The following is a 12,949-nucleotide window of genomic DNA, read 5'->3' as shown; positions in this document are numbered from 1 at the left end:
TCCTGCCAGGAGAGAAACTCTCTTAAAGCCAACTTTAGAACCGAACTTTACGTGATCTTCATCTTTGCCACAAAAAAAAAGTTAGGCTCACAAAACAATTTGAGCCCCTCGTGCCCTTCTTTTTTTGTCGCAAGCTCCCTTTGTACAGCTCTGCCCATGGAGAGCACGAGCTTTTGAGCCGCCATCTCGAGCAAAAGAGCACGGGCTCCTGGAAGCTCGTGTTCCGAAGAAGGAGAAGGCAGACACGATGCAGCAGCAACTCACGGGAGATGATTTTCTGTCGCCCCTTGGCAGCGGTCGCCCGGGAACTCGGACTTCCGTCTTGCCCAGCAAAGGGCTGTGGTCGTTCGGCATCTGCCTTGGCTGCGCCTGCGGGGTCTTCTTGGCCATAGCAATCAGCGCGCTGGTGTGGTTCGCGATCCACTGGACAGCCGAGCAGCAGCACGACGACAGGAGTGGCACCGAGAAGCCGTTTTGCTGTCCCAACGAAGCAGCCACGCTGTTCGCCGTCATCGACCGCGATCAGGACCCCTGCACCGATTTCTACGCGTACATCTGCAAGCATGCCATTGAGGACGGCCTTGTTGAGAACGACGTGGCCTACGACATGCTGGTGAGTTTGTACTGGGATATGTGGGAGAATTACGTTGTAGTAGCTGCGATAGATTCTACGAAGCAGGCAGCAGCGAAAATTAGAAACCTCTGAGTGGAGATACTCGGCCTATATTCTAGCCCAAGCACTTTTTTTTCTGCTCACTTGTTTTTTTCTGGTGCGCCCCTTTGGGGACATGCATGCCGCGACCCATCTTACGACATTCACACTCGTTACACTGCGAAACAGGAAGTCAGCGCTCCAGATATCTCGATAATGTTCCCGTCTTTCTTCAAGGGCATACGAATGAATGTTTTGATAACTTCAGTGCACAATCCCACCTTGTGCAATTTACGGAACGGGAAGAGACCAGGAACTGTCAGATTTGTTTCTCCATATACACGTAGACATACGGGTCCAAAATATCACTTCTGCTGATATTCCTAGCAACAAATATTTTGACAGAATTTCATCAGGGGTGTGGTTTGTTTTCAAAAATGTTCTAGCATTACAGGTTGACAAAATTATCCACTAGCCGAGTGCACGCATATGCATGCTTCTGGCATGAAAGAGAACTGTTATGTGCACCTAAGGAAAGCGTTAATTTTTTTCAAAGGTAGAATGAATGGGAATAGTGATATGCCTAGGCCTGCACTAGTTAGAAGGGAGCACGGCCTGTTATATTTCAGTGAGTTTTGGGCTGCAATAAATGCCATCGCCCTTATGAAAGGTTGCCTTTCTCACTGCCTCGAATCGGAGGTTGAAAAACTGGACACGCTTCAATAACGGGTGTCGAATCTTCTACTTTCGATGCTTTTTACGTTGTGTGTGACCTAATCGTGAGTGTCCACCAACGCCACCCTCGTCCTTAGTGGCGCACGTAGTACGTCCTGTGTTATTGCGAGTGTCACGTGGAACAGGATCGAATGGGGAGGATGGAAGCTGTGCAGGAGCCCTCTGATGCTATGTGTGGCATCAAGACTCTGAGAACCGATGCCCTCGTTAACCTAATGAGCAAAGAACGGTAGGGAAATGAGGGCCTGGTTACGACCTTTAATTTAATAAAGCCCACAGTCATTGAAGCCAAGTAAGGCATAGCGTAAAAGTTTCTATCTTTTTTACTTGTGGCGTTGATGAATAGGAAATCAATAACGTAATCGCTTTTTAGCTGAAAGATAATTGACTGTGAAGTCAAAAAAAAAAACACATGCTACCCGTAGGATTGGAACCGACGACTGAACAGATTGCACCGAAGATTTAAGTTCAAGATCGAACGAAATAATACTAGCCACTGAGTCTTATAACGCTGCCTAAAAGAGAGCAGTTCCGCTTACAACGAATCTGAGAGATGATTACCACATTGATGAATAAACTATTGTTTGTGTCACCGCGGACTTCTGTTTGCAGGCGGATGTTCGCTCCAGCATAATCAAGGGTACCCACAACTACGGCAGTCAGTCTGCAGCAGCGCTCCATGCCCTATTCACATCGTGCATCCAGGAGATATGGCAGAGAGATATGAGAGCCAAAGGTGCTGTAGCCGCCGTCCTGGAAATTGTCAACTACACCAGGCGAATGAGTGGCGCAGACATACTTCGTTTTGCGCTAGCGGCTGGTGAGTGCTACCAACTGTCGTTCTTCTTCGTGGTATATCATGGCCCTGCTAGCCTACCAAGGTCGATCACGTTCGACAGGGTGACACTCCGGGTAACCAACTACAAGAGGTACTGCGACGCTTCGTGCAGCGCCATCGCTCTCTCCACCCTTAATGCCCACTTTGGCACGAACTACACCGACGAGGAGATGTCCAAGTGGGGAGAGAAATTACCGCCTGCCAATTCGAACTTAGAAGCGGCGTCTTTGGAGGAGATTTCGGAAGCTTTCGGTGGTCTGGAAGTTGCGAAGTTCAAGGACATATTGCGCGAGTTTCTTATTGACACTGACCAGCTGAAAACACTTCGCGTTGACTCCAAGGCGAGACTCCTTGCAGACATACGGCTCCTAACCGACCCACGAAACCAGCCTATGTCATTGTGCTACATGCTGTTTGCTGTCGCTTTGGACGCCATGCGCTCCATTCAGAATGACATCGCAGTAAATTCCCCAACAATGACTAGCGAGAAGATCTGTCAGTCACACGTGTTTCGAAGCAGCCAACTATGGCGAGTCACATACGTGGCCGGAATTGCAACTCCCGCCAAAGACCGCCAGCTGCACAACATCTTCGAGACCACACGACGTAGGTTCGTGGAATACCCCCCAATAATGCGGCTAGTCGCGGCCGGGAATGACACGAAACGCTTCCGAGAATTGATCGGTAATATGTCTCTCATGCTACCTGGTGACCTCGTCTTCAGGGAGCCCGCCGTTCCCAATATGGCCGCGCAGGGCTTCGTCCGGAATTTATTCCTTGCGCTGAAGTTCGAGTTCGACACCAAAAAGAAGAAGGCACGGCAAGGCGTTCCCTGGATTAGCGATGACAGCGAGAACAGGGTTGTGGACCGCATCTTTTTTGTGAACGAGACTACCCTCTACTTGACGTCAGCGGGGTACGGTTGGCTGAGTTCGGGCACCATGGACCCGCTGCTCGCCGACGCAGCCGTGATTGGAAGTCGTATGGCAGCCCTGCTGTGGACCAAAGTGGCCGAGTGGAAGGGCTGGTCTAGAGAAACGAAGGCCGCGTTGGAATCTCACAGGTGACATATGCCGAAATGCCCTCGCTAATACCGCAAATAAGAGACACGCCCCTGCTAAAGGGGCTTTGTGGCTTTGGGTTACGGTCGCGTGAGATAACACTGACATTGCTTTTTGTGTAGTGGCCAGAGGAAAATCTTTATAGATGATTTTTAAATAGTATTTTATAACAATTACATTTAGTTCCGCTTGCAGGATATGTTAAGGCGCCGCTGATGAACTACTTTATATTTATATCGTTTATACCCTCAACAAATACAGCGTTGTAGAGATGAGTACTAAAGAGTTAACTATAGAAGACAATAATAAAAACTAATTTTTCAAAGGGTAGAAAATTATAGCATGTTCATACCTTATATTGCGTACAACGTTTCAAGCTACCGAAAAGTCAGTAGTCATGCCAAACAGAGAATTTGTTTACAGTTATTGGACGTGCTTTGGATAAATAAATTGCGAATCTAGATTTAGAAAACGTGGAAAAGGGTAATAATATTCGTGCAGTAGAGCCGCCTGATATGTTGGCTTTCTGAGCGAAAGTGAATAACAGCTCTTAGGAATAGCGTCGCTTGCATATCGCGACCACCCATGCGGCGTTGTTATACCGCTGTGTGCAGTCATCAGAGGAAAGGGGAATCATGTTAAGTAGTAAGCTGTTTAGCTAAAATGTATTAGAATTTGCAACTGCTGAGTTGAGGCGCCTGGTTACAATTATAAATTTGCAGCCGGCCGTTTGTTATGGCTATACCTCCATTAATAATTTCGAGATTACCGTGGGAGGCTTGCCAAAGTGAGTTTTCTCCATATCGCGCACTTCTTGAAAAACCGCGCTCCTTCGACGTGCCCTGATGCGAAGACTGCCAATCACGTCACTCCTGGCCACACATGTTGTGTGCAGCGGAGAGGACTGCAGTGAGGATGTGAGAGTGCACGTCATGTGTTACGTGGCCCACAGAGCGACGCATTGCTATGGAGATCGTATCTCGGCGCGCGCTTTTCGAAAAGGATGACCAAAATTTGTTTCGCAGCAGCGTCGAGCGAAGGCGCGTTTTCGGAATTGTAGAAAGCTATGTGGTTGTTGCTAACACATGGCTACAAATCTGGGACTGCAATCAAGGACGTAACTTAATAATATATTTATTTTAACGTCGCTTTGGGACGTTAAACCCCATAAACCAACCAACCCTAAAACTCGTTAACCAGTTTCAGCCTCAAAGAGGCTTTTTTCATCTTCGCTTAAGCAACAAGTGTATGAAGGTGGAGGAAGGGCCTCACTGCGCAGCTTGCCGCGATGACGATTCTTATGAAAGACTCGCAGCCGTGCAGTGTTTCGACTTGTGCAAGAGATTTTGGGCCTGGGTTGGGTTTAACGCTTGATACGCTCGATGTACTATTCTAGTTCTCTTCTAATAACTGGAGTAAAGAAATCATCATCATCGTCATCAGCCTGACTACGCCCACTGCAGGGCAATGGCCTTTCTCATGCCTCTCTAACTAACCCTGTCCTTCGCCAGTCGGCCACCGTATTCCCGCGAATTTTTTAATCTCATTCGCCCTCCTAATTTTCTGCCGCCGCTGCTACGCTTGCCTTCTCTTGGAATCCACTCCAATACCCTTAAGGACCAGAGGTTATCTCTCCTTCGCATTGCATGCCCTGCCGAATTCCATTTCTTCCTCTTGATTTCGGCCAGGATGTCATTAATCCGCGTTTGTTCTCTCACCAACTCCACCCGCTTCTTATCTCTTAACGTTACACCTATCATTTTTAAGCCGAAATCCTTTAATGCCTCATGCTGTCGTCAGCAATCCGTGTCGGCAGCCGTGCCTGTGTCCGTGTCGGCAGCCGTGCCGACAGATGTGTCCGCGTTTTGACGGGTGTCCACCGAGATATGTGAGACAGTTACTGCGCATTTTCCTTTCCTCAAATACAATTTTCGTTTTCTTCATTACGGCCCTTCTTTCTCTTTTTTCGTTCATTCCGACTTCCTCCCTTCCTGTACACTGCGGTTCAGGTGTACACCGCGATGACAGAATTACTGCGCCATTTCCTTTCCTCAAGAAGCGTTGCGTTCAAAGGGCAAGCTATCGCGCCGAACGGATGATGGCTTTTCGTGGACTCCCTGGCAGCGCTACAACACGCTATCGCGTTGCACTCCTAAAGGCGAAGCTTAAGCGCCATTAATTAGCAGTCATTTAGTGCTGAGTCATTGATCAGTAATTAGTCATTAGTAATCTGTCATTACTTCTTCACCAGTTATGTGTGACGTCATCCAGTGGTGACGTTACGAGTGTAACATAGGCAAAGTGGTGCGGAAAACGCTTTCGCCTCTACGCACTTGAGACAGTCAAAGTGCCCCCTGAATTTTTTCTTTCCATAACTCGCTGTATCCCAGGCCTGGTTGTACAGTCCAATCGAAGCACGGAGTCTCCTGTGTCTAAAAAACCCGGGACCCGGGGAGAATGCGAACACCGAGGACCCAGGGGGGGGGGGGGGGGGAGCCAATGGGATACTTTGTCGGACGCATTGGTGAAATCTGGGAAGATAGTCTCCTCAATGCAACAAAGGTATAGATTGGCATTTGTGCAGAGAAATTAAAAAAAAATTGCATCGTCTTACAGAAACCATGCGGAACGTGGTGCCCAATTAATTCGGCTCGAAAAAAATTTCACGCTGTAAAGTATTGCACAATTGTCATGAGCCTAACCTCATCCGCTGAAAAAGAATGGCCTCTGATAACTCTTCGAGTCACCGCACTCTATGCCATCTCAAATAATCTCATCTTTAACGGGCACTGACATCGCACAGTACACGGGTCTCTAGAATTTCGCTTTTGTCGACGGCTAAATTTCGACCGAGGCGCAATTCTAGAGGCCCGTGTACTGTGCGATGTCCGTGCACGTTAAAGAACCCCAGGTGGCCGAAATTTCCGGAGCCCTTCACTACGGCGTCCCTCATAGCCGGAGTTGTTTTGGGACGTTAAACCCCAATAAGCCAACCAAACCATCATCTTTGCGAACCTCCATATTTCATCCACCTGCATTGCCCTCCCATGCCGCCTTCCTACGCTTGCCCTCCCTTTGACTCTTCTGCGTCACCTTAACGGAGTAGCGGTTGTCTTCCCTTCTCATTACATGTTTTGGTGTACAGTCGGGGACAAAAGTCTCCGGTCCACGTGTTCCTCCAGCGAAGCTTATAGCTCTACTATTAGACAGCGGCTGGAGACCGCACCTGGGCAGATGAAAGAACAAAAATTTACCTTTTACCTCCACAAGTGTGGTCTCCAGCCACCGACTAATAGCAGAGCTATCGGCTTCTTTAGAGGAACACGTGGTCCGGAGGCTTTTTTCCCTGACTGTACAAATCAAAATCTGTAATAGCGAACCGACTATTCTCAAATTATGGAACGAATCAAACAGTGCTTGTTCAGGATCAATTCAGGATTAAATGAAATATTTTATTCAAATACATTTTGAAATGTCGTAACAATTATCGAATAATTGGCAGCAAGTTGAAACAGGACGCCTCAGATTTCTACAACGACTGTTTCTGCCGCGAGCAGTCTCAGCGGGGAGAAGGACTCAGCCCCACATGATTGGTGTGGCGGCTTTCGTAATTCTTATACCTATAGCCTTCGGTAGAGGGCGCCACAATATGTTTCGGACAGGATTAGCAAGATTCGCCCTCATGGCCACTCTTGCTCGCCATGGCTAATCTCTTGTCCCTCACGCGGACTGCGATGTGGCGCAGATTTTCTTGCGGAAGACATCAGTAAAAAAAGTGACTCTTTAGTGTGGATGAAAAGACGGTCATAGAGTTAATATGCTTACCTATTATTACGCGTGTTCTGGTGGTGGCGAGTTTTGTGTTTTTCGACAGCAGCTGCATCTAACTCCGTCAATTATAGCTCCACATGTTGCGCTTCGATGGCTTCAATGCTCATTAGGTTTTTAGTAATATCGCACAAGTGCTCAAAACAATAATTCAATTATTTGATTCCTAATCCATTCCGCTCTTTCACTATTCGATTCCTGTAAGATTCGGTTCTTAATTACACTATTTCTATCTGATTATGTTCTAAATGCTACTATTACCACGCTCCTAATTGCATGCCCTTACCATGCGTGTTTTTTCTTCTTTATTTTGACAGCAGCATAATTACCTCGCTTTTCTTCCTGGACCCAAGCGAGCCTTTTTCTGTCTCTGATCACTGCACAGCTGGTTTTCCTTGCTACAGCCTGCTGCGGTGTCCGCAATTTAAGTTCAACCCGTTTCGGTAGTCTCCGCATTTCTCCCCATTAAGTTACGTGCTGCAAGTTACATCTGCTATTCTCTTTTCGAGGCATATATTTTCTTTTCGAAGAGTCTGAATACCTGTTCTGCAGCGATATCCCTCATTCCCCTACTTTCCCTCTTCCCGCTGTGCCACTGATGGGCTTCCGCTTCACTAGTTTCTTCGTTCCCTCTTGAAGCTTCAGCAAATTCGAGACCTGACCATCCTACGGTGGCTACAACGCACATTTCCGAAGACCTCCACATCCTACACGATGCGAGGGTGAGCGCATAGTATGAACTATATTTCATTTTTAGTCTCTCCTTTCGGACTCTTCAACGACGACTTGGGAAGATAAAATGCAAACGTAGATTCTCTTCCGAAATGTGCTGTAGAGGCTCGACAAAGCTTGGAGACTACTTTGTGAGCCATCCGTTACATGGATAGCATGAATGCGCGGACGCCCGCACTGATTGCCGCATGCCTTTGCTGAGAATTTCGATTATGAACGATAGCTGAACATTTGGAGCGCCCCTTTTCTGGCTCGAGGACATGCCCGAAAATCTTGGTTACCTCAAACTGTGCGTGCTACCTCGTGAGGTTTTCGCCAGAGTTACTAGTGAGGTAGCAATGTCTCGTGGGTGAATGAGAAAAGCTTATATAACGCTTGCCAATACGGCGCCGGTAATTGAGTGAAATTTTTTCTTCAATTTTCAAGTAATATTTAGGCAACGTGAGCCATTTTTATTGCCCGTCGGTTTGTGACAGCGGGTCATATTTTTATAGGTCACGCAGTTTAACCCAAAAACATCCACGTATGATTCAACAGTACCACAAATCATTTTGGATAGGACCATTGCTCTATCTATATGTTTCTTAATACTATTTAAAAATTAAATATATATGTAGGAACACGCACACATGTTGCAACGCTATATCGCTTGTGCGAGTACTCTAATGCAGCCTTATTTCAGAGCGCACGCTTGTACAGAGTCCTAGTTAAATATATTACTTTACTTCGCAGAAGATAACCTTAAAATACATGACGTTTCATCTGCAAAAGAGGTTTTTTTTGATAATACAAAGTCAACTTTCGTAGGAAATTAATATTGTGCGCTCACCCAGGCATTTTGCAGGATGTGGAGGTCCTCGGAATGGTGAGTTGTAGCGACCACAGGAAGATAAAGTCCCAAATTAGCCTAGACTTGTAGAGTGAATAGAAACATCTATTGAGGCTATAGACCAACAGGTTGCAGGCTTGCTATTTCAGTAGGCGAACGATCTTACTGTGAAACGCGAAAGCATGAAAGCCGCTAATCCCATACAGAATGGAGCAAGTAGAGCTGTCAGAACTAATCAATAAGCACAAGGTAACCGACTTAACGAACTTAATATGGAGAGAATCTAGCATGCTTTAAAGACGGGAGGTAGCCCAAAAGATGGCGAAGAGGAAATAATGTGTAGACAGAAATCAGATATATGCATTAAGAGACGAAGAGGGAAATGTCATTGGCAATATGGATAGAACAGTTAATCTAGCCGAACAGTTGTACAGAAATCTATAGAGTAGTCAGTGGAATTAGGACGATAAAGGGAGAGGATTCAGCGTAAAGCCATGGAGCTTCCCACTAGTAAAGAAAGATGAAGTAAAATAAGCCTTAAAAGCATTCCAAAGGGGGAAAGCAGCTAGCGAATATCGAGTAACACCAGATCTGTTGAAGGACTGCGGGGATACTGTACTCCGGTAGCTTGGAAGAACGCTAACATCGCCTTTATCTCTAAGAAAGGAGACGTCAAAGACTAAGAAAGTCACGTACCAATCAGCTTACTGTAGTAGTCGTAAAAACATTTATTTGGGAAGAGAAAAGTTGGGGCATATAGGTTGGGGGAGCGATACATTTGCAGCTTCAGGGTTGGTCTTCCCTATTCCAGGATCCCGTAGGCCTCCGCCGCAGCCTTGGCCTTCGTCACCCGCATAAGCTGTGTGCTCGGTTCGGAGTCACTCAGGAGGGCTTCCCACTGCTCTAGATTAGGGCTATTTACCTTAGGTAGTAAAGGGCTTTTTCAAAGCCCCAGGTAACGTTGTACGTAGTAACAACCCCCCCCCCCCCCTCCCCGTGTCTATCCGGCACATTTTGTGATATATGGCTCTGCTTGAGTAGGTGTCTGCCGTCGTCGGAGCGTGGTGGCCTCCTCTCTGTTGAGGTTGTCCGCAGAGCACAGTACTTTTTGCGCGCTCCCAACAATGCCTTCATTGCCTCGCCGAAAGATTCTGCTGTGCTGAAGGGTTCGACCGGCAAACCCGCCCTCCGCTTCGTCAACTCTCGCGCAACCCTGACGGACAACCGCGTGTGCCGTGACATTTCCCTCAACCACAGTGCCGGGGATCCAAATATTGGAGTTCTCGGTGCCTGTGTTGTTTTTCTTCGGAGAGGATCCTCGCGGCTTTGCGGCCGATCCTTCCAGCTGTGTATGCCCATAGATGCAGCCTGCAGCCTGAGTATCCGTCGCTATACATTAACTCACTCCCTATCAGTTGGCCTCAGTCAGGGCTACAGCCACGGAGATTTCTTCCGCTGCTTCCTTTGCCTTTGTGCGCACTGACGCACCGGGGATTATTTTTCCTTTGGCGTTCAGTACAGCTACCGCCCTCGTGCTTTCCACCGTTCTGTGCTTAGACACGTCCACATACAAAACCATCTGTTTCTTCTTTCGGAGCCTGTCCAACTCCGAAGATCTGGCCGGCCTTCTTCCTTTGTGGTTCTTCGTCTCCATGAATTTTCTGGGCACCGGTTTAACCAAGAAAGTGTTCCTCCTTTTCCTGTCAATGTCTGTTTTCTCTTCGCCCTTGACTTCTGCGGGGTATCCCAGCTTTACCAGTAGCGCTCTAACAGTTGCCTACAATGTATTTACTTGGTAATCGCTAATACAGTCAGGACAACCTTAGACTTCTATAAACCAAATGATGAAAGGCTCTCATAAAGGCTACTCGACAATAGACCGTATTCGCGCTATCAGTCAGGTGACATAAATTTTCTATATATGTAAAAAGAACTATATATCCTTCACTTATTACAAGAAAGCCTTTGACTCAGTCGTACCCTCAGCACACAGGCAGACATTACGAAATGATAGTGAAGATCAGCCTCACGTAAAATTTCTGGAAGATATCTACAACGGCTGCACAGTCACCAAAGTCCTCCAGAAAGTCGGCAATAAAGTTCCTATATCGAAGGGTTCCAGGCATTGAAACATAATCTCTGAAATACTGAAAGAGGTTTGGGCTGATAATAGCTGCGGATAATAGTGAATGGCGAGTACGCTAGGAGCTTGCAATTCACTGATGACATTGGCTTGCTAACTCATTAAAAGGATGAATTGCAATGCATCATCAGTGACTTTGACAGCGAGAACAAAACGGTTGCTCTAAAAATTAATACACAGAAAACAGAAGTGATGTCCAGCGTTCTCGGAAGGGAATGGCCGTTTGCAATTGGTAGCGACGTGAAGGAAGTTGTACTTAAATACTTCCAATGAGCGCAGCTAGTGACTGCCGTTCCTTATCACGAGAGGGAAATTACTTGAAGAATAAGAATGGAGTGGACCACAGTTGGCAGGTTCCCTCAGATCATGATGGCTGTTTGCCAGTATCCCGCAAGAGAACAGCATATAACAGCTGTATCTTAACGGCACTCACCTACAGGGCAGAAACGCCGAAGCTAACGAAAGGTTTTAACTTAAATTGAGGACAACGCAGAGAGCTATACAAAGAAAATTATAGGTGAAGCGTTAAGAGACGGGAGACGGCAGATTGGGACATGGAACAAACACGATATATTGATATCCTAAAGCATACCAAGAAGAGATCGCCTATGGGAGGGCATGTACTGCGAGGACAAGATAAACGGGGTCGTTAAGGGTAACATTCTGAACTACAAGAGAAGGCAAGCGTAGCAGAGGGCGGCAGAAAGTTATCTGGGCAGATGAGGTTAATAAGTTCGCGGGGATACTGTTGCCGCAACTTTCAAAGGACAGGGTTGGTTTGGTTTGGTATATGGGGTTTTAACGTCCCAAAGCGACTAGGCTATGAGAGACGCCGTAGTGGAGGGCTCCGGAAATTTCGACCACCTGGGGTTCTTTAATGTGCACTGACATCGCACAGCACACGGGCCTCTAAAATTTCTCCTCCAAAGAAGTTCTAGCCGCCGCGGCCGGGATCGAACCCGCGTTTTTCGGGTCAGCAGCCGAGCACCATAACCGCTGAGCCACCGTGGCGGCCAAAGGACAGGGTCATTTGGGGAGTTATGGAACAGGCTCTGTTCTGCAGTGGCCGCATTCAGGCTCATGATGATGAATTAGTGCACAATTCTTAAAACAACGACATGCTTAGATGTTAAATATGGCCGTGTTATTTCCTGTTTACGAGTTCTGACAGTAGTTTTCACGCAGGCAATGCCTCATGGGCAGCTCAATCGACCTCGATGTGCTCGATAGCCTGTTTTCACTGGTGGGGCTCAAGCACGGGCTGCAAATCGCTGCCACTGTCGGAGCGGCAGGCACCGTCTCTACAGATGACGTCACACCGGCGGCTCCAAGAGCAAGCTGGCACAAGATTCGAGACGCCTGGAGCCTCTACCGGATGTCAGAAGCACAATTCTTCTACGCACGCCTTGTGTACTTCCGCTGCAGCAGCACGGCATTCTTCGTTCAGCCTTTGATTACCGAGCTGTTAAGAGGCAACGCTGACTTTGAGACCGCATTCCAGTGCCCGGCGAGCAACAAGTCAAAGAAAATCAGCGACTGCATGAACCTTACTGTGCCACGTAGCTGATGCACTGTGCAGTGAAGGGACCCTTGTGAAGATGCAACGCGCATGTTCACCTTTTACCTATTTTGTACGGCCGCTCGACACGTAATTTGTTTCTTTCTTCGATCAGAGAGGCTCTCGCAGTTGATAACTCGGTTGACATCCGATCATTCATAGATAAGTATCAGGGATCAGGTGATTACCCAGCTTTTGTCAGTAGTTTATTTACCCAGCTTTTGTCAGTAGCTTATTCATCATGCTTAAGCTCTTTTAGTTCTGTACCTTTCATATTAACCTCTCGCTTCTGTCTGAAGGAAAGTTATACACGTATAGAAAATGTTAATCGAATATTTTTCTCGGAAAGAGCTTTTCTGCTCCTGTGATTGTTGACGGAACTAGCCGGCTTACCTAGCCAACCACTAGACTCATGCATCTGTGCATGAAAATTGAAACAGCGTATAAACAGACCCAAAATGTGTCATTGTTTACCTCAGTAAACATTCTATTGCACTGCGTCAGTTTTCATTTGTTTTTCAGCTATGCCCAAGTCAAAAGTACAATTTTGACGACTGAAATATCCGCGTGCAC

At 47.1% G+C, this 12,949-nt stretch overlaps 1 protein-coding gene across 1 annotated transcript; it reads left to right on the top strand.

Annotated features, from left to right (window-relative positions):
- Positions 1-247: 247 nt before the first annotated feature.
- Positions 248-12,410, top strand: LOC149329402 (uncharacterized). The gene is made up of 3 exons (XM_089562202.1): positions 248-613; positions 2,000-3,288; positions 12,004-12,410. The coding sequence occupies exons 1-3, from the start codon at positions 248-250 to the stop codon at positions 12,383-12,385; spliced, it is 2,037 nt and encodes a 678-aa protein (XP_089418328.1). The 3' UTR covers positions 12,386-12,410.
- The last annotated feature ends 539 nt before the right edge of the window (positions 12,411-12,949 follow it).

The sequence above is a fragment of the Amblyomma mixtum genome, chromosome 9 (assembly GCF_055824585.1).
Source record: "Amblyomma mixtum isolate Tamu chromosome 9, ASM5582458v1, whole genome shotgun sequence".
NCBI lineage: Eukaryota > Metazoa > Arthropoda > Arachnida > Ixodida > Ixodidae > Amblyomma > Amblyomma mixtum.
Note: the sequence above shows the minus strand (reverse complement) of the source record. Positions and strands in the feature narration are given on the sequence as shown.

Bases quoted from the DNA above. Each gene is read 5' to 3' on its own strand.
- LOC149329402 (XM_089562202.1), top strand. From the start codon at position 248: ATGCAGCAGCAACTCACGGGAGATGATTTTCTGTCGCCCCTTGGCAGC. The intron at 614-1,999 runs GTGAGTTTGTAC...TTCTGTTTGCAG, and splicing joins ACGTGGCCTACGACATGCTG to GCGGATGTTCGCTCCAGCAT. The intron at 3,289-12,003 runs GTGACATATGCC...GTTTTCACGCAG, and splicing joins GCCGCGTTGGAATCTCACAG to GCAATGCCTCATGGGCAGCT.